Source organism: Rhinatrema bivittatum, chromosome 1 (assembly GCF_901001135.1).
Source record: "Rhinatrema bivittatum chromosome 1, aRhiBiv1.1, whole genome shotgun sequence".
Taxonomy (NCBI): Eukaryota; Metazoa; Chordata; class Amphibia; order Gymnophiona; family Rhinatrematidae; genus Rhinatrema; species Rhinatrema bivittatum.
The window spans coordinates 284,073,655-284,094,021 of NC_042615.1; the positions used below are offsets into that span (position 1 = coordinate 284,073,655).

Sequence of the window (20,367 nt, forward strand, 5' to 3'; positions counted from 1 at the left end):
GGCGGGTAATAAGTGCTTTTAAATAAATAAATAAATAAAAATAAACAGAACTGCACATGGTGTTCAAGGTGCGGTCTCACCATGGAGCGATACAGAGGCATTATGACATCCACCATTTTATTTGCCATTCCATTTCTAATTATTCTTTTTGTTTTTTTGACTGCCATACCACACTGAGCTGATGATTTCAGTGTATTATCCACCATGACTCCTAGATCTTTTTCCTGGGTGATAACTCCTAAGATATAACCTAAGGGCTAGATTTTAAATGGTTGCACGTGGGCATACATGTGCTCGCGCTACCCGGCGCATGCACATGTACACCCAATTTTATAACTTGCGCGCGCAGGAACAAGCAAGTTATAAAATCAGGGGTCGGCCCTGGCAAGGGGGTATACAATTGTGCACCTTGCATGCGCCGAGCCATGCTGCCTTCCCCCGTTCCCTTCCCCCTAACCTGATCTTCCCACCGCTTCCCCTAACCTTTCCCCCCCAGACCTACTCTAACCCCCCTCAAAAATTTAGTTTAACCTTTTGCGCCTGCTGCTGACTGCCAACGCACGATCCCTGGCACAGCGTCAAATATGGCCGCTGTGCCGGGAGCCTGACCCCGGACCACCCACGCCCCGTCCCCTCCCCGTCCCTTTTTGCAAGCCCCGGGATTTACACACGTCCCAGGGCTTTACGTGCGTCCCTGGGCCTTTTTAAAATAGGGCCGGCGCGCGCAAGGCCAGTTACGTGCGTAAATCCTCCGTATTTACGCCCGTAACTCTTAAAATTCGTCCCTAACTGTGTAACTACAGCAAGGGTTATTTTTTCCTATATGCATCACCTTACACTTGTCCACATTAAATTTCATCTGCCATTTGGAAGCCCGATCTTCCAGTCTCACAAGGTCCTCCTGCAATGTATCACAATCTGCTTGAGATTTAACTACGCTGCATAATCTTGTGTCATCCGCAAATTTGATCAGCTCACTTGTCGAACCTTTTTATTGGCACATCTGCTCTTGTTTTGAGCAGAATTTCCCTAGAAATTCACTGTAAGAGTGTCCCTTCCACATACACACACCCTCATACAGGCTCCCTCACTCTCTGACACACACACAGCCCCTCATATAGGCTCCCTCTCTGAAACCCACACTCAAGCATCCCCCCACCCACCCTCTCTTACCTCCCATGCTCTCTCTCACACCCTCCCCATCCCCCTCTCACCAACCATGCTCTCTGTCACCCCCCCCCCACACACACACACACACACACACACACATTCTCTCTCACCGGCATCCCCCCCATGTTTTTATTGGCACATATGCTCTTGTATAAGCATCCCCCACACTCTCCCTCTTACCAACTAAGCTGTCTCTCGCACTCCCCCAGACTCCCTCTCCTCTCTCACACACACATTCTCTCTCGCCGGCATCCCCCTCCCTTCATATAGGCTCCCTCTCTCTGAAACCCACACTCAAGTATCCATCCACCCACCCTCTCTTACCTCCCATGCTCTCTCTCACACCCTCCCCACTCCCTCTCACCAACCATGCTCTCTGTCACCCCCCCCACACACACACACATTCTCTCTCACCGGCATCCCCCTCCCCCATGCTCTCTCTCACACCCTCCTGCTCTCTCTCACCCTTCCCTCCGCTACACACATTCTCTCTCATCAGCATGCCGCAGGACCTGCGCCGTTCGTGGCAAAGATGAAGGCCCGGCGCGTCATTCACGGCACATGGGGGCCTTCCATTTTCACCTTGAGCAGAAAATAGCAGCAGAGACTCCAGCATGCCGCGAATGGAGCGTGTCCCACAGCACACGCTCTGTTCGCCGTGGCACATGGGGGCCTTCCCTCTTCACTGCAAACGGCATGCCGGGCCTTCATCCTCTCCATGAACGGAGCGTGTGCTGTGGGATGCGCTCCATTTGCGGCATGCCAGGGTTTATTCTGCTATATTCTGCCTGTCCCGCGATGGCCGCTGTCCTTCATACCTCTGGCATGTTTGAACTTCCAAGGTGGCCAGGGAGCCACCTGCGCCATCTTTCGGCGGGCTGGGGAACATGCGCGAGCACTGACGGACACACTACCAAGCCCAATATATTATAGCGCCATCTATCAGCGGGCTGCAGAACATGCGTGAGCACTCACGGACACACTACCAAGCCCGATATATTATGGATTAAAAAGCATCGGTCCAAGTATAGATGCCTGAGGCACTCCACTGTTTACCTTTTTCCACTGTGAAAACAGACCATTTAATCCTACTCTCTGTTTCCTGTCTTTTAACCAGTTTGCAATCACCTCCTATCCCATGACATTTTACTTTTTTTAGAAGCCTCTCATGAGGGACTTTGTCGAACACCTTCTGAAAATCCAAAAACACCACATCTACCGGTTCACCTTTGTTCTCATATTTATTCACTCCTTCAAAAAAATATACGAGATTTGTGAGGCAAGACATCCCTTGGGTAAATCCATGCTGGCTGTGTCCCATTAAACCATGTCTATCTAAATGTTTTGTGATTTTATTCTTTATAACATTTTCCACAATTTTTCCTGGCACTGAATTCAGACTCACTGGTCTATAGTTTCCTGGATCACCCATGGAGCCCTTTTTAAATATTGGGGTTACATTGGCCACCTTCCAATCTTCAGGCACAATGGATGATTTTAATGATAGTTTACAAATTAAATGTAATAGGTCTGAAATTTCATTTTTAAGTTCTTTCAGAACTCTGGGGTGTATACCATCTAGTCCAGCTGATTTACTACTCTTCAGTTTGTGAATCTTGCCTATCACATCTTCCAGGTTCACCATGATTTGGTTCAGTTCATCTGAATCGTCGCCCTAGAAAACCATCCTCTTCAGCCTGACCAATTCCAAAACGAGGGAATGATCATCACATAGAGAGGATCTAAAAATGTAAAACTCTCCCAGTAGATGAAAAATGTTTAAGGGTGTGAAGCCACTGTTACAATAAAACAACAATGTATACAAATTTAGCACAGATAATCTTATTTATACTATTAAGATTTGTTATTGATCAATTTAAAAATAAGGAAACCTAAAATAACTAAAATATAAATTAATAAAAATAAATACAATTGATGCTAAAACTTTAAATAATGTACCAATCCTATAAAGCCTGATATTCATAAAACTAATACATAAGAGTAAATTTCCAAAAGTGTTTCACACATAAAAATAGCATATAGAAACATAAGCAGCATGTACTCACATATATGCTATTGTATATACATCAAGAGTGTGCACATATTTTCCATTTCACATCTCCATTTTACCAGCAGAGAAAGGGGGCGGGCTAAGGATGCTCTGAGGCAAAGTTCAGAAGAACATGTGGCAGTTGCTATTTTGCAAGAGATACGTGGATATATATTACCAAACTTAATCACAAATTTTAACACCTGCTAATTGACTTGCGCAAGTGAAATTGGACTTGTCTGTTGTCTGCAGGTTTTGGGTGGGAGGTCTGGGATGAACTGGTGGGGTTCAAGGTGAATTGCTAGAGGGTCTAGGTCAATGGTAAGCAACTCCAGTCCTGGAGTGCCACAAATAGATCTGGTGTTTAGGATGTTTCCAATGAATTGCATGCAAATATATCTCGTGCTTATTCATTATTGTCCTGAACACCAGACCTGTTTGTAACACTTCAGGACTGGAGTTGCCTCGCCTGGTCTAAGTGAACTGGAGACGGATTGGGTGAACTGGCAAAGGTATCGACCAACTGATGATTTCAAGAACGCACACATATATTTTCAAAATTTATATATGCATACTTTATTAATTACCTGCCTTTGTGTATAAATAGAGGTTATTATGCATACATGTTATATTTTAATCACCTAGACTATGCAAACATATGTTTATAAAATAGGTGGAGAAAGTTTTCTTGCATTGAAAATATTTTCATGTACTGAAACAGTGCATACTTTTGGAGTAGAATTTCACAACAATTTATCAATTGAGCATCTCCTGCTGCACAGTTTCTAAATTACTAGCATTAAATCTCTGCACATCCACTTACACAAGTAAATGCTATACTACAGATATAGGTTTGAAAGTTAGGCTCCTTCAGGCCGATGCAATACTGACATGTAAAAAACTTGCGTCCAAACTGGACGCACTTTTTTTTAACGTGCACACAATCACCTCTCCTGGGTGCTCGATGCAATAGGCAAATGAGCCACCGCGCTAAAAAGAACAAGCAAGGGAAAAATAGTGCATCCTTAGTGCGTCCATGGCATTGGGCACCCAGGAGAAGTGGCTGTATGTGGGTTAGGAAAATGGACGCTCAATTTACGAGCATCTATTTTTCTAACCCATGGCTGCACTGGTTCACTGCAGATAGAAGAGGAGAAGCCAGCAGCCCACTGTGTCTCTCATTGTTTGGCCACAGCAGAAGGATATGCGGGAGGCAAAGAAGGTGCTGACCCCCATAGGGCCTGTTGCTGTTCACCGTGGGCAGCAGAGAAGATGCGTGCTGAAGGTGAAATGCCAGGGCCCTACTGGGCCTCTCACTATTTGGTTGTGGCAGGAGGAGAGGTGCCAGAGCAACGCTGGGCCTGTTGCTGTTCACCGCAGGCGGGAGAGGAGATGCGAGTTGGAGGTGAGGTGCCGGGGCCCTACTGGGACTCTTGCTATATGGCCTTGGAAGGAGAAGAGGTGCTGGAGCCCCACTGGGCCTGTTGCTGTTCATCGCGAGCAGAAAGGGAGATGTGGGAGAGAGGGGAGGTGCAGGGTCCCTGCGGGGCTTCTTCTTTGACCACCAGTGTGAAGGGATCCATCGGTGGCCATAAAAGCAGAGAGATGCTTGCATTTTGGGGGGCAGTGCTCCCCTTCTCCCTCCCGCAACCTCACCAATGCTTCTGGGTCCAAAGTCAATTCTGCTAGTCGTTGCCACTCTCAGCCTGATTGATTATTGGCTGTGTGACAGTGCGTAACCAGGAACATAAAAAAAAAAAAAAAAATTCTGCTTAAAGGAATCATAGCTACTCTGCTTAGTAGGAGCAACTTTGCCCTCCTTAGAAGATAGTGCAGCAGCCCAGCCCTCATTCCCTTACATTTTCAACACTTTCTGCAGAGCAGGTTCTGAACCAGCTGACCCTGATGTCTCCCCTGCTGCCGGCCCTCCCGAGTGTGCCGCCCTATGCAATTGCATGGTAAGCACACCTGGTAGCACCGGGCCTGTATAAATACAAATTACCACCATTGTTGCTGTGATCATACTTCTTGAAGTCTTGATGCATTTTTGTTCCCCTTCATTGCATGCTGTCCTGATCGGTCACTCTTTTATGAAGAGCATGGGCCGTCTGTTGTCTAACTTGCGATCCATTTGAGCTAATCTCTTGTTTTCATCTCTCTGCAGGACAGCACAAGATTGAGTTCATCCCAAGCATGGTGGGGCCCATCCTAGAGATGACCCTGGTACCAGAAGTTGAGCTTCGCAAGTCCACTATCCCCATCTTTTTTGATATGATGTTGTGTGAATACCAGATGACCAGGAAGTTTGGCATGGTGAGTAGAGATGTCCTAGGCCAGTAGTGTCTTTAGACAGAAATAATTAGGGGGGGATTTATATATGGAGGTGGGCAAGTTAAAGCAATATTTCCATATGTTATGCCCACCCACATAGCATGGCCCTTGCCACTTCTGCATTCAACCCTGGTGTGCACATTTTCGTCACCAAGCCACAGCCAAGAGGTTTTGGAACACAAGAGATAAGCTGCAAGGTTTTTTTTGGTAAATTTCTTTATTCACAATGCAATATTACAGTTAACATTGTAACAAATGCAAAAAAGAAAAGCAACCGGTACATCATTTTATCCCGACAAAACACCTTTCCACCCTCATTTCCTACCCTTATTAAACTCCCCCTTCCAGACAAACTGCCTGTGTATAATTATTAAGTGTTCATTCTGTGGAACCTATATTCTAAACTATAACCAAAGACTATATTTGCACTAGGATTCCCAAATCTTCACATTCATGAGGAATCGCTCTGGTTGATCCCTGTTCATGAGTCCTTATTTTACTGCCCTAGATTTCAATCCAAAAAGGACTTGATCCTCTCTGAGCAACGTCTGGAGGTTTGGGGTCCAGAAGTTCAGAAATAATTGACATTTCTTGTCAGTAAGCAAAGTAGCAGTATGATATTCTGATTGCACCATCTCATACATTTTAACATGCCACAATGATAAATTTGATGGTTTATATTCCAACCATTCTAGTAGAATACAGCGTTTCGCTACAAGCTCCACTTTAAGCAGGAAATATTTGTGGGGATATTTCAAAAACGTACAATTAACATTAAAATCCAGTAGAAAAAAAGAGCTGGGCATAGACACAGGGTATTTCGTCATGCTCATCAGTGCTCTGATTACTCAGAGCCAAAGCAGGGCAATTGCTGGGCATTCCCACATACAGTGAAAAAAAGTAGCTTGTTCCTGAGAACATTTTCCTATAAGCTGCCGGTTTTTAGTAACCTGCTTTATAAGCCTGGATTGGAGTTACAATTATTCTTTGTGTAATATAAAATTAAGTTTCTCTATGTATAACATTTTTGGTACATCTAGATATCATTATTAAACTATCTCATTCTCTAACATCCTTAATATGACTATCACAACCAAGATCATTTTGCCAACTCCCGGCTAAGACTTCCAGTCTCTGATATTTAGCAGTGGTGTGAAAATACCAATATATCATAAAGAATAATGCTTTCTCTTATATTGCTGAACTAAAACTTTAAATTCTGTGGAGGTGTTACAATATGTAAATTCGTAAGCCCTTGGGCCGAGGTGAGAGATAGTGCTGCCCACGGGGAGGAGCCCCACTGAGCCTCACTGTCGGGAGGCAAGGTCTGGCCGCTGGGTGTGCAACACAACAACTGCTAGAAATGGAGGAGAGAGAGAGACAGGGACTGAGAAGGCTAGAGAGGGTGTCCCCGGGAATAGAGCTGCTGGAGAGTTGCACAATCACAGTGGTGCCGCGGGGTCCGCAGAGTAGTGTTCACCAATGAGGGTTCCTCTGTAACAATATCCAGGCAATGGTCCACAGAGCAGGGTACACAGACGAGGGTCCTCTGAAGATATGTCACGGTGGTGGTCCGCGGAGCAGAGTACTCACTGTAGAAAAACGTTCCGGAAGTAGTCCCAAGGAACGGGGATGGTAGAAGTTCGAGGTGCAGGGCTCTCCAAGGAGCGGATAGCCAGAGACACACCAATGAAGCAGGAGCAGGAAGGAGGAGTCCGTAGTGATAGCAGCGGATTCAGCATAGGAGGGAACTCGTTACCAAGTCGATGAGTGAGGAGCAGGGAAGGAGTTAAATAGGTCCCCAACAGTGATGTCATCAATGGGGCCGGACCAGGGTTCCTGCCCTGGGCCCTTTAAATAATAACCTGATGGCGCGCGCCTATGGAGGCCCATGGGCGGAGCATAGCTCGGCGGCGGCATTCCTGCTGCGAATCGAGGGTCCTTGCCCACGGGGCAGGCTGTGAAGAGGAGCGGCGCGCTGCACACATCTCCAACAGCCCACAGCAGAACTGGCAGCTGCTCCAGCATGAAGGTGAGCACTGTCGGCCACGATGTCCCTGGCCAACCGGCGTAACAGGAGGTTAAAGGAGAGGAAACCTTTTTCATCAAGGAAGACACATAATGTTGAATTTGTAAGTAAATAAAATGATCTAAATAGCTTAAAGCCAACTTCTGTTTACAGGCCACAAACTATTGTATCTGAGTTTCTCCGAGGACAAGCAGGATGGTAATCCTCACACATGGGTGACATCATCAGATGGAGCCTGATGTGGAAAACTTATGTCAAGGTTTCTAGAAACTTTGATTAGGTACACTGAGCATGCCCAGCATGCCCTATACTATGCTTTCATGCAGAATCTCCTCTTCAGTCTCTTTTTTTCTGCAGAGCAGTGATTGAGCTCAAAAACGTTTTGGCGTTTGCCATCTGGGAAACTTCAATTTTTGTGGTTTTTCACTATCTTTTTCCTTCAGTTTATCACTGGGTCCCTCTCACTACCTCCCCATAGTGCCCCCAGTCAGGGTTTTCGGCATTTGGATACGTTTTCTATAGCAGTCGGTTCCCCCCATGGTGGCGGGGCCTCGGTGCCCGTCAGCCATCGACGCACACTGGCATCGTGTTTTTTTCCCTTTTGTTTTGCCCCATAATGGTTGCGTCTAGTTTCCACCGATGCGCCTAGTGCCCAAGGACCATATCGATCAACGATCCTCATGTTTGCGTCCTCTGCTTGGAGGCATCACATAACATCCAGGATTGCCCCTTGTGCACCCAGATGACCCAGAAGGGACATCGGCTTTGACTCGACAAGATAGACAGCCTCTTTGGGTCAAAGAAGTTGTTATGCTGTGGCTCCTGCAGAAGGAAGAGTTAGCAATCTGTTAGCGCTCACCCCGCCAAGGGGGGCGGGGTTAGTAATCTATTATTGATCAGTTCCCCCAGAGGGGAGGAGCTGGCAATCTGATGTAGATCACCCCGCAAGGGAGGCGGAGTTAACAGTCTGATGTGGATCTGCTTCCCCAGAGGGGAGTAGTCAGCAGAGTGATGTACTCCGTAGATGGAGTTAATGATCTGTTGTGGGTTGGCTCCCACAGAGTGGCATTCTGTATGATACCACTCTAGTAGTGTAAGGAATAAACACTGAATGGAAATTGGTGAATCCTTGGGCTGATGGCAGATGACAGCACCCCCAGAAGGATATCCTGAGAGGGACCACCGGCTAGGCTGGATTATGGAGACAAGATAGCTCTTTATTAGACAGGAAGTAGAACCACCAGAGGTGGCAGTAGTGAGTTGATGTGCCTGGCAGGACTGAAGTCCCTCAGATACTGGAATTGTGGTCTCTGGTTTCATGAGCTGTAGAGAGAGACTATAGATAGTGAGTAGACAGGGTATGCTGGATACATAACCAATAGTAGATGGTACACTCACAATTGTAGATATCTTGTAATGGCTTCAGTGCAACAGAGAGTCTTCAGTGTATTCAGGAACAGGAGCAGTAGGCGAGTACTGGTTCCTGTACGCAGTCTGGAATAAGAACTCACAATATCTGTGTATGAGATGACTTCTGGAATAGAAGAAAGTCTTTGGAGGGTTTTAGGAACATAGGCCCTCGTGGAGCGAGTGCCAGTTCCTATCTGCAATCTGTAATAGTACTTCACAAGATATTAGGGATGTGAATCGTGTGCCCGATCGTTTTAACGATCGGGTTTGGCTGGGAGGAGGGAGAAATCTGATCGTTAGAGATGTGAATTGGGATCGGTTCCGATTCCAATTCACATCACTAATTTTTTTTAGTGAGGCCCGCGCCGATAAACCCCCCCCCCACCCGACCCTTTAAAATTACCCCCTTAGCCTCCCCAACTCTCCCGACCCCCCCCCCAAAAAACTTTTTACACATACCTGGTGGTCCAGGGGGGCCGCGGGCAGCGATCTCCCGTTCCCAGGCCATCAGCTGCGCTAAAAAAAATGGCGCCAATGGCCCTTTGCCCTTACCATGTGACAGGGCAAAGTTAGCGGTATTGTAATTTGAGATTTGCTAATTTCCCAAAATTTAGTATGATTTCCCCAGGGGAACAACTCAAGAATTATTTTAGAGAAGTATTGCTATATACATCTGAAAGTCTTCCTTTAATTACAAACGCTTATTTTTTGAATGAGAGAAATCAAAATGTAAATACAGATGTTCTTCCACAAGAGGTAACTTTAAATGTTACGCAACTACTTGAGGCCTCATGTACTGCCCAGATTGAGAAAAGAGGTACTTTAATGGTCAAATTTGCCCACTCTTTGGAGAGGGATAAAGTATTAAAATTGTTTATGCAGAATAGAACCTCTTCTTATCGGGGTCAGAAGATATGGGTCTTTCCAGATGTAGCGAAAGAAACCCAAATTAGGAGAAAAAAGTTTATTAATTTAGCTCATATCGCTAGAACATTTGGTATTCGAATACATGTAAGGTGTCCCAGTAAATGCGTTATGTATGTGGATGGTTTGAAATACATATATTATGATCCAATTGATCTAGAGAGATATTTGGACGAACGCAGAAACCAGGGAGGGGAGGCGGAGACTCCAGATTATAACTCAGTTGGTAATATGTCTAATCATTAATCTGTTTTTTACTTCTGTTTATCTGTATGAAGATTTGTTTTTTAGTTATTAGAGTTGCTTGAGAGGCTCCCATTACTGTTTGGTAATATGAAATCAGGATACAAATTGAAAATTGTATATTAGAGAGATGTAGGGTTTGTCATTGAAGTTATAAATGTTCCTGTTTTCTTAAGAATTAAATGTAACAATTGAATACTAATTATGAATGGAGTTATATTGTTAACTAAAATTTCATAAATAAAGAATGAAAAAAAAAAGTGGTTACCTTCACCACACATCCATTTGCCTCTTAGTGTGGCACAACTGTATAGTTCAATTGCAAAATTTGAGTAGTCATCTCAATTACAGCAATTTTGAACCAAGCTTCCCAACTTTACCAAGTTTGTCCCAGCAAGTTGTTAATCATTTGCATCCAAGATAGAGTCAACAGAATTTTGAGTGAGCAAAACTCGTTTAGCCTCCTCTGCCAAGTCATAAAAGGAAATTTTTCCCTGAATCCATACTCGAAGCTTCGCAGAATATTGTAACTGAAATTGGTCTTTATGCTTATATAGGTCAGCGCAAACCAGAGCAAATTCTTTTCTCTTAAGATCCACAATGTTAGAAAAGTCTTGAAATAGGAGGATTTTATGGTTATTATACAGCAATGATTCTTGTTTACATGCTGTTATTAAAATTAGTTATTTGTGTGCATAATTTAACAATTTCACCAAAACCACCCTCGGACGTGTATTTGTAGAAGTCTTGCAGCCTACTCAGTTGGCACGCTCAATTTGTACCTTACCATTCAGTGTGGGCAACTGCAAAACTTGAGGGAACCAAGTCTGTAAAGTTTCCTCCAAGAGATTGGCACTTAAAGAATCCAGCAGCCCAATTATTCTTAAATTCTTACGGTGAGATCTAGTCTCGAGATCATCGATTTTCTGTTTGTGTGCAGATACTTGTTTTTCCAGCATGGCCACTTTTCTTTCCAGCGATAACAAAGTGTCTTCTACAAGTGAACTTCTGGCTTCCATGTTATCCATCCATCTGCTTATGTCCAATATCAACTCCTTCAGATCATTAATATTTTGATTTATTTCTTCCAGTTTCTGATCTAGTGCGTTTACCATCATCTAAGACTAATGGGCCTGTAGTTTCTTGACCGTCGGCCATTTTGTCATCAGGCTGTTTCAATTTTTCTTTTTTCTGTCCGCGATTTGACATCTCCAGATCGATCTGATATGCAAACTGATGCAGGAATTCTTTAGAGTCCCAAACTGTTAGAAAATGAGCGGTAAGAAAGGTTTTTCAAGAGGATTATTGGTAATACAGCAGGGGTGGTGCCCAGAGCTCTTCTGCAGCACAACCTCTCAGCTCACCGCATCACGTGATCCTCCAAGCTGCAAATTTAATGATCCCTTTCATCATCCTTGAAAACTGTGAGATAAACATAAAGAAGAAGCAGATGGCTTCAGGTAGAGCAAAGAGTATGACAGGAGTATAACCTCTGCCTTACCCCTCTTTAACATCTACATCAATGGTCTCCCTAAGGTAATGGAGAGATCCTCAGGACTGCAACTAAATAATTCATATTAAATACCTGCTGTTTCTAGATTATCTGATGATTTTATTTCCTGCCTCAGAAAGTTTGTAAAGGAATCTAAACCTGCTAGAAATCGGCAAATCAAGAGTGCTTCACATGAGTCTAGAAAAGAAAAAAATGCTAAGTTTATCAAAAAATGCCCCAAATTCTTCAAAACAAACTTCAATTTTTCCTAAGTAACCAAGCACAACCCAGACTATGTATGAATTGGCCTAACACTATAACATTTGTGAGCTTTAAATTGAATGTAAAGACACTATAAGAAAAATCTCCTTCTATGCAATAAAGAAACCCCATGCCAATAAAACAAGCATGGTTAAAAGGTGAGATGAAAGAGGCTATTTTGGCCAAAAAAAAAAAAACATCCTTCAAAGATTGAAAGAAGGATTCATCTGAAGAAAATAGGATAAAGCAAAGCATTGTCAAGTTAAGTGTAAAATATTGATAAGACAGGCGAAGAGAGAATTTAAAATGAAGTTGGCCATAGAGGCAAAAACTCATATTAAAAACTTTCTTAAATATATATGAAGCAAGAAACCTGTGAGGGAGTCAGTTGGACTGTTAGATGACTGAGGGGTTAAAGGCGCTGTAAGGAAGATAAGGCCATTGCAGAAAGACTAAGGGCCGGATTTTAAGAGGTACGCGCGTGCGTACATTTGAGAGCGCAACCTGGCGCGCACAGATGTACGCCCGATTTTATAACATGCGCGCGCAGCCATGCGCATGTTCTAAAATCCAGGGTCAGCGCACGCAAGGGGGTGCACAATTGTGCAACTTGCGCGCGCCGAGCTGCATAACCTTCCTCCGTTCCCTCTGAGGCCTCAGAGGGAACTTTCCTTCCGCCGCCCACCTTCCCCTACCTAACCCACCCCCCAGCCCTACCTAAACCCCCCCCCTTACCTTTATTTTATAAGTTGCTCCTGCCTCCGGGCAGACGAAGGTTGCGCGCGCTGGCTGACGGCCGGCCCTCGATCCCGGGCTCAGTGGCAAATGGCCGCTGTGCTTGGAGGCTCTATATTAGGAGCTACCACCCAGGAAAAAGATCTAGGCGTCGTAGTGGATAATACATTGAATTTGTCAGCTCAGTGTGCACCGGCAGTCAAAAAAGCAAATAGAATGTTAGAAATTATTAAAAAGGGAATGGTGAATGAAATGGAAAATGTCATAATGCCTCTGTATCGCTCCATGATGAGACTGCACCTTGAGTACTGCGTACAATTCTGGTTGTTGCATCTCAAAAAAGATATAGTTGCAGTGGAGAAGGTACAGAGAATGATGACCAAAATGATAAAGGGGATGGAACAGCTCCCCTATGAGGAGAGGCTAAAGTGGTTAGGGCTGTTCAGCTTGAAGAAAGAGACGACTGAGGGGGAATAAGAGAGAGGTCTTTAAAATCATGAGAGGTCTAGAACGGGTAACTGAATCGGTTATTTACTTTTTCAGATACCAGAAGTACTAGGGGGCACTCCATGAAGTTAGCAAGTAGCACATTTAAAACTAATTGGAGAAAATTATTTTTCACTCAACGTACACTTAAGCTCTGGAATTTGCTGCCAGAGGATATTGTTAATGCAGTTAATGTAGTTGGGATTAAAAAAGGTTTGGATAAGTTCTTGAAGGAAAAGTCCATTGTTATTAATCAAGACTTAGGGAATAATCACTGCTATTACTAGCATCAGTAGCATGGGATATACTCAGTGTTTGGGTACTTGCTAGGTACTTGTGACTTGGATTGGCCACTGTTGGAAATAGAATGCTGGACTTGATGGACCCTTCGTCTGACCCAGAATGGCAATTTCTTCTGTTCTTATGTAAAATAGCATTAAAATTATTCAGTAGCATAAGTCAACCAATTTATCTCTGTGGGAATAAAGTCTGTGCGTTCTTCGTTAATCCCAAACTATATATGATGGGACAGAATCCCAATACATATCCTGTACCTCCAGTTCTGTCCACAGAACCTTCCCCAAAAAAATGTGCAGAGCAGAACTAGAATGTTAACTCTTATTATTCACCAAATAAAATAAGAATATTCAAACAGGACCCCTGCATAAGAAGACAAAAATAATTTTATCATTTTATCTTGTAAGTGGACTAAGATTAGAATATAGAACTGACAAGAATGAAGTAATTCTTATACAGTTAGTGATGAGCAGCCAATTTCATGTCAAGGATCTCTCCCCAACTTTCTTTCACTTGGTGAGGCACTGCTTGGGAAAACAACCACCACTACTGTGGAGGCCTTTGATGGCAAACAAGTGGCACTTACAGTGCATCTCAGAGGAAGGCATTCCTCCAGCTCTGAGGCTGATGAGGGATTCCTGAACTGCCTGGGAATGCTGTCAGGAGAGGGGGTAATAGCTGAGACCACTGAGGAAGTAAAGGGGAAAAGACAAAAAAAAATTGAAAATGAGAAAACAAAAAAGAGCATTTGAACCCCCTTCTCTAAGAAGACTTAGTATCATGTGCCTACTGGAGAAAAGCAAAAGACCTTGTATGGCTACCAGTGAGAGCCTTCAAGTTCTCATTTCTTGTTGAAAATGTTGGCAGTGCAGTGTAAGGGTTTGAGAAGTCCCATTGTAGGACAGTGAGAAGCAAGACTGCTTCTGGTTACATTTCTGGTACTACCAGAGTGGCAGGAGAGCAACCAATTGGATGGATAATGAGACAGGAGGATGCTGAAAGAATACATGGTAAAGTAAAACCGCAACACATCAACATTGTGCGGGGCAAATTAGAAGTCTCCTAAAGCGTTTTTGGGTGTGCAGTGCATTGTGGGTTTTTAAGGCCAACTACAAATTCGATGTTGCGAAGCTGTATTAATTTGATAAAAAATGTACAGATAATGGCATATTTAATATAGTTCATTGTTGTAGGTATCATACCATTCAAATGCAGAGTGCATTGATTTTTCAGTTCAAGAAATATAGTAACAGTAGCTACAGACTAACACTGCTGAGCCCCAACTACTGAGATTCAGAACCATGGAATTAGCTAAATAAGAAGTACTTTCAAAACCTTCAACCCACTAATTATCCCCTGAAAAAGGAACAGCTCTAAGGGGCAGATTTTAAAAGATAGGTGTGCGGGGTACATTTGTGCGCGCTACCCAGCACGCACAAATGTACACCCAATTTTATAACATGTGCGCACAGCCACGTGCATGTTAGAAAATCAGGGGTCGGCGCGCGCAAGAGGGTGCACACTAGTGCACCTTGCACGCTCCGAGCCCTCGGGGAAACCACCTGGCTTTCCCCGTTCCCCCCCCCCCCCCCACCTTCCCCTCCCTTCCCCTACCTGTCCCGCCCCCCAGCCCAAAAAAAAACCCCACCAGTACCTTTGTTTTAGAAGTTCTTGCGTGCGCCAGCCGAGTGCTGTGCTAGCTCGCGATCCCCCGGCCGCTATGCCAGAGACCTCGGCCATGCCTCCCGGACTGCCACGCCAAACCCCCAGACTGCCCCGCCACGCCCGGACTGTCTGCCCTGCCCCGCCCCCTGCCCGCCCATTCAGAAAAGCCCTGGGACATACGCGTGCCGCTGGGCCTTTTGAAAATAGGCCCGGCGCAAGTAACCCCCCTACGTGCGTAACTCCTTCTGGATTTACGCGCATAGGGCTTTGAAAATCTGCCCCTAAGGTTTCAACAGTCAAAGAAACTCTTAAATACATTTTTTAGCTTCCTTTCTAAGGGGAGAGGGAAGCCTATGTGATTACTGTGTGTGTGTGAATCCCACTAAGAACTTTGCCATGTGGTGTTTTCAGGGCATATCAGGAAGGCAATAAAACGTTTGACATGGGTATTTTTCTCTGGATCCCGATATTCCACAAAGATGCTTGCACAATTAGCATACCCTAATAACTTCTAGGTTGTGCATCCATTCTGTATCTGATCCATGCCAAAATGTCAGGGGTCCATGAGGCTCGTCTTAGGAGTATTTTGGGGGGATCCCACGTGCAATTATGCTACCTAATAACTTTTTGACAATTACACCACCTGGTAATGTTTTGGTTTTGCATCCGGTTCACATCAGATGTTTTGCACAAAGGGGGGTTCAGTGAGGGTCATGGAAGTTTCTCTTTTGTGGTAATCCACATACTGTTACGGGACCGGGCCGTGCCCTGGTCCCTCCTCCTACCTCGGGACCGACCCGGCCCGCATGGACTCCTCTTTGGCCCGGTAGGCCCGACCAGCGTCCTGCCGCGGCGCTCCCTGTGCGAGGGAGACGCCGTCGACGCAACGCACTTGGCCCCGCCCCCTAGGTGTGCGCGCACCCGGGGGCTGGAGCCTTAAAGGGGCCAGCGCGGGAAATACGAAGAGGACGCCCCGGATGACGTCAGACACTGCAGGGTATTTAAAACCTGCAGCTTGACTAGGACGGGGCCTTGCAACGAGGTTCACTCTTCGGAGGATCTAGTTGTGTTTCCCGCTTCCCGGTTCCTGACTTCTTGCGACGTCTGACTTCTGGCTCCTGACCTTGCTTCGTTCTTTGACTCCAGCTTCTGCTCTTATTCCTGGTTTTGGCTTCGACATCTGGCTTCTGACCTGGCTTCGTCCACTGACTCTGACTCCAGCTTCCGCCCCTGATTTTGGCTTCGGACTTCTGACTTCTGGTTTCTGACCAGGCATCGTTCTTCGACTCCGACTTCAGCTTCCCCTTCGTCCACAGGTATCCAGTTCTTATTGGCCTGGAAGATTCTCCTAAGTCCCAGCGGCTCGGACTCTCACGGGCTCCTCCCGGGGGAGCCGCGGGCTTCCGAGGGTAAAGACTCTTTTAACCTCCTGGGCCCTGCCATCCTCATCTTCCATCTCTTCGGCCGCTTCCTGGATCCTTGGTCGCATAGGGTCCCGCCTAAGTCCAAGAGGTCCAGGTCCCTACGGGCTCCTCCTGGGGGGACCTCGGACTTCCAGTGGTGAAGCCTCTCTTCAGCGCCGCCTCCTGGCTGTGACACTCATTGTGGGTCTCCACAGCTCAACACCTGCAGTCGCAACCGGCCCAAGGGTCCACGATCCTAACACATACATCATGAATACATTCTCAAAAATACATCATCATCTAATAACTTTTTGGTTTTGCATCCAATCAACACCAAATCTTTAAGAGATAAAGTGGTTAATTAAGTTCATGATTTTTTTTTCAACCCACATATTTACATATTTCATAAATACATGAGCACAATTACAGCACCTAAAAGCTTTTTGGCTTTGCGTCTGATGCATACAAATTTTCAAGAGAAGTCAGAGGGACCAAGTCGTGTGAAACACAGCTATTTTTCCCCCGTATCTGGGCAGGCATGTGCCCAGAAATGTGCATGCATTCTGAAAAGTAGACTCCAATAATTTCGTGAAGTTCTCATTTTTTGCTTGTATTCTGTGTTAATTTTTGGGCTCACATGCTTTTTTTAAACTTCTGATGCATTAGCATACCTTTAGCTTCCTGCATCAGGAGTTAACTCAGTTTTTACTATATAAATAAAATATAAGATGAAATTGAGCTTACATTTTTCATTCGTGTTTTATTACACTGGGTTCTACATACAGTCTCACAGTGCAGGAACAGCCTCATTTACATTTTGAGAAGGTGACAGTGCCACACACTAAGGCAGATGAAAGGTACAGAGTCCTCTTTTCAGGGCCAATATAATAAAATCCATGCTAAAACTGGAGTTAAATTTTAGTGTGGATTTTGGTTAATGTGCAGGTAGATACCAGCAGTACTGCAGAATGCATTAAGCTAATGGGATGCAATTCAAGCAAAAGTAAAAAAAAAAAAAGTGCTTTAAATAAAAAAAACATGCTAAAATGTGATTTAACCTGAATAATCTGCACTAATGCAGAAAAATGCTTTAAAACAGAAGTAGGGAAGAAAGTGCTTGAAGCTGGAAAGAGTACGACAAAAATGACCCTGCATGAAAGATTGGCACTGGATATTCTGACTTGGGTACAATCTCACATGCAATACCTTTTGGGAAAGCATGCCAAGTGAAATCCAAGGGAACGTTTTCTGGGGAAGGCACAGTCAGCTGAACAGTATGGGGCAGATTTTCAAAGACCTACGTGCGTAAATCCAGGAGGAGTTTGGAGCGGCCTCGGTGGGAACAGGGAAAGCCAGCTGGTCTCCCTGAGGGCTCGGCGCACGCAAGGTGCACTAGTGTGCACGCCGAGCCCTCATTTTATAACACATGCACAGCCGTGCGTGCATGTTATAAAATCCGGCGTACCTTTTAAAATCTGCCCCTATGCACTTTGGCACTGTGCATCCTGACTATTTATTTATTTATTTAAAAGTTTGTATATACCGCACATGGGGTAGTAGTCTATCCATCTTAGCGGTTCACAAGAATTAAAACATGCACAATAGCATCATATGTAACACAAAGGTCATAACCTACATGAACAATCATTACATAATAATTATTTGCAACAATTATTGGGAAATATCACAAATATTGAAATAGTCGTTCCGGTATTGATGAGTGTCACAGATATTGAGAAGGTCATTCAGTTATGTTGTATGCACAGGTAAATAAATACGTTTTTAATGCTCTAGGGCACAAAAGAGAACAAACTGTATGGCTAAAAGTGTCTGCTTTAGAGCTTACCTTTTCAATTCACTTGCCATCTCTTGCTCAAATGCTTTACATGCAAAAATGTGCTTAAGTTGAGATGCAATCTTGCATGCACGGCCATTGTACCACAGTGCCAGTGTACACTGTTCAGCTGTAAGTGCTTTCTCAAGAGACCTTACACAAGCAGTTATACTTGTCATGCCTTGCCACAATGGGCATCACCTACAGCTGAATAATATGCACTAAAATCATAATCACAAAAAATAGCCAAATAATATCAACAAAATTACAAACCCTAAGTAAACGATATATTGAAACACTTAATCCAAAATTAATGCATCTTTATTCAATAGAATATATCCACCAATATACCAAATATCTGTACTATATGTTACTATTACATAATTTTTAAAACATATTAGCCATTCGCAGATAAACACAAAAACATCAAATCACATTCGTATATACCAAGACTCAACACCCACGAAAGCAATCCCATACAAAAGCTTAAAATGTAATCATTCCCAACATGTTTTGCTTGTTACAGCTTCCTCAGGGCAAAATAAATTTTTTTAATATCATACAGCCTCAACGCAAATCTGTAAAGGTAAAGAAATACAATGTTAAAGATCATTCACTGTGTACAGTCAGATGAATACATTTCAAAACCTTATGGGCTTAGGGGCTGATGCAATATTAAATGTGGAAAGCGGGAGCTGACTTTTCAGCGCCTGCTTTCTTAATGTGTGTATGGCGCCCGCAAGGGGAGCACCATGCAATAAACAAATTAGGGGGTCACGCTAGCAAGAAGGCGCGAGGTCGCTTGCACGACCTTAGCGCCTCCTTGCTAATGCAACCCCGCAGTTACCAGCGGTCTGGCAGTTATGAACACCGACGCCGATAACTTCGGCATCGGTTTTCATAACTGCAGTCAGCCGGTTATGAAAACCGATGCCGAGTTTATTGGCGTCAGTGTTCATAACTGCAGCCAGCTGGTTATGAAACCGAAGTCGAGCATATCGGCGTCGATCTTCAAAGCAGCCGGCAGAGGGGTTTATTTTCTTTTTTTTTTTTAACTTTTAAAAAAGTACAGAAAGCATTTTTTTCTGCTTTTCTGTACTTTTTTCAATGTGCTCAGCTATTAGCGCCTGCCCCATTTGGTGTGAATGAGTAATAGCCTCATTCACATGCATTTGCATGTGATGAGCGTTATCTCATTCACTCTACCTCGGACGTGCTTAATAGGCGCTAATCCCCCAATTGCATTAGGGGGTAGATTAGCGCCTATTTAACCCGCCTCCGACTGCGGGTTATACAGTGCGTTCGGCTGAGCGCACTGTATTGCATCAGCCCCTAAGATAGCAGTGACTTTATGGGCTAAGATGGCGGTGTAGCCACGGGAAAGTTTCTCCAAACATTTTGAATTTATGATCATGTTTGAAAGAGGGCCAGTGGACGGCATCTTTGTTGGTCTGGAACCACTCCTCAATTTGTGTAAACCCCTATGGTAGTGACCCTGGGAATTCTTCCTCAAGAAGTGTTCGTAGATAAAAGTGGAAAAGATACCTTTTGGTTGCTTTTGCTGAAAGAGTGTGTATTCCTGCAGTTGCTGAGTGGAGACGTTATATCAATACTCATTCCAGCTGGTTAAGAAGTCATCTCAAATGCAGTTAAATGAGATGTGGATTGGATGACTTATTTGATGATAACAGCTTTATCTTTCATCTTTTGAAGAGATTTTTTGCATGTAATTAAATATGTGATGGCCCCTGGCAGCTCGATGGAGTTATCTGAATATTTTTGCAAGTTAATATGGTTTTTGTAAAATTTTGAAATGTATTCACCTAAGTAGTGAAAGATCTTTAACATTATATTCATTTGCCTTTGCAGATTTGCGTTGAGGCTGTATGATATTTAAAAATTGTATTTTCCCCTGAGAAAGTTGTAACAAGTGAAATATGTTGGGAATGATTATGTTCTAAATTTTTGTATGCAATTGCGTTGGTGGGTGTTGAGTCTTGGGGGCCGATGCAATATCATGCGCTTAGGCAAGCGCAC

At 44.2% G+C, this 20,367-nt stretch overlaps 1 protein-coding gene across 1 annotated transcript in view; it reads left to right on the top strand.

Moving 5' to 3' along the window:
* Window positions 1-20,367, top strand: part of LOC115087992 (dedicator of cytokinesis protein 2-like) — a 1,829,205-nt gene that overhangs the window by 1,557,476 nt on the left and 251,362 nt on the right. The window contains exon 33 of the mRNA XM_029595813.1: window positions 5,385-5,533. Within this exon, the coding sequence (XP_029451673.1) occupies window positions 5,385-5,533 (149 nt within the window). The remainder of the gene's footprint in view (window positions 1-5,384; window positions 5,534-20,367) is intronic.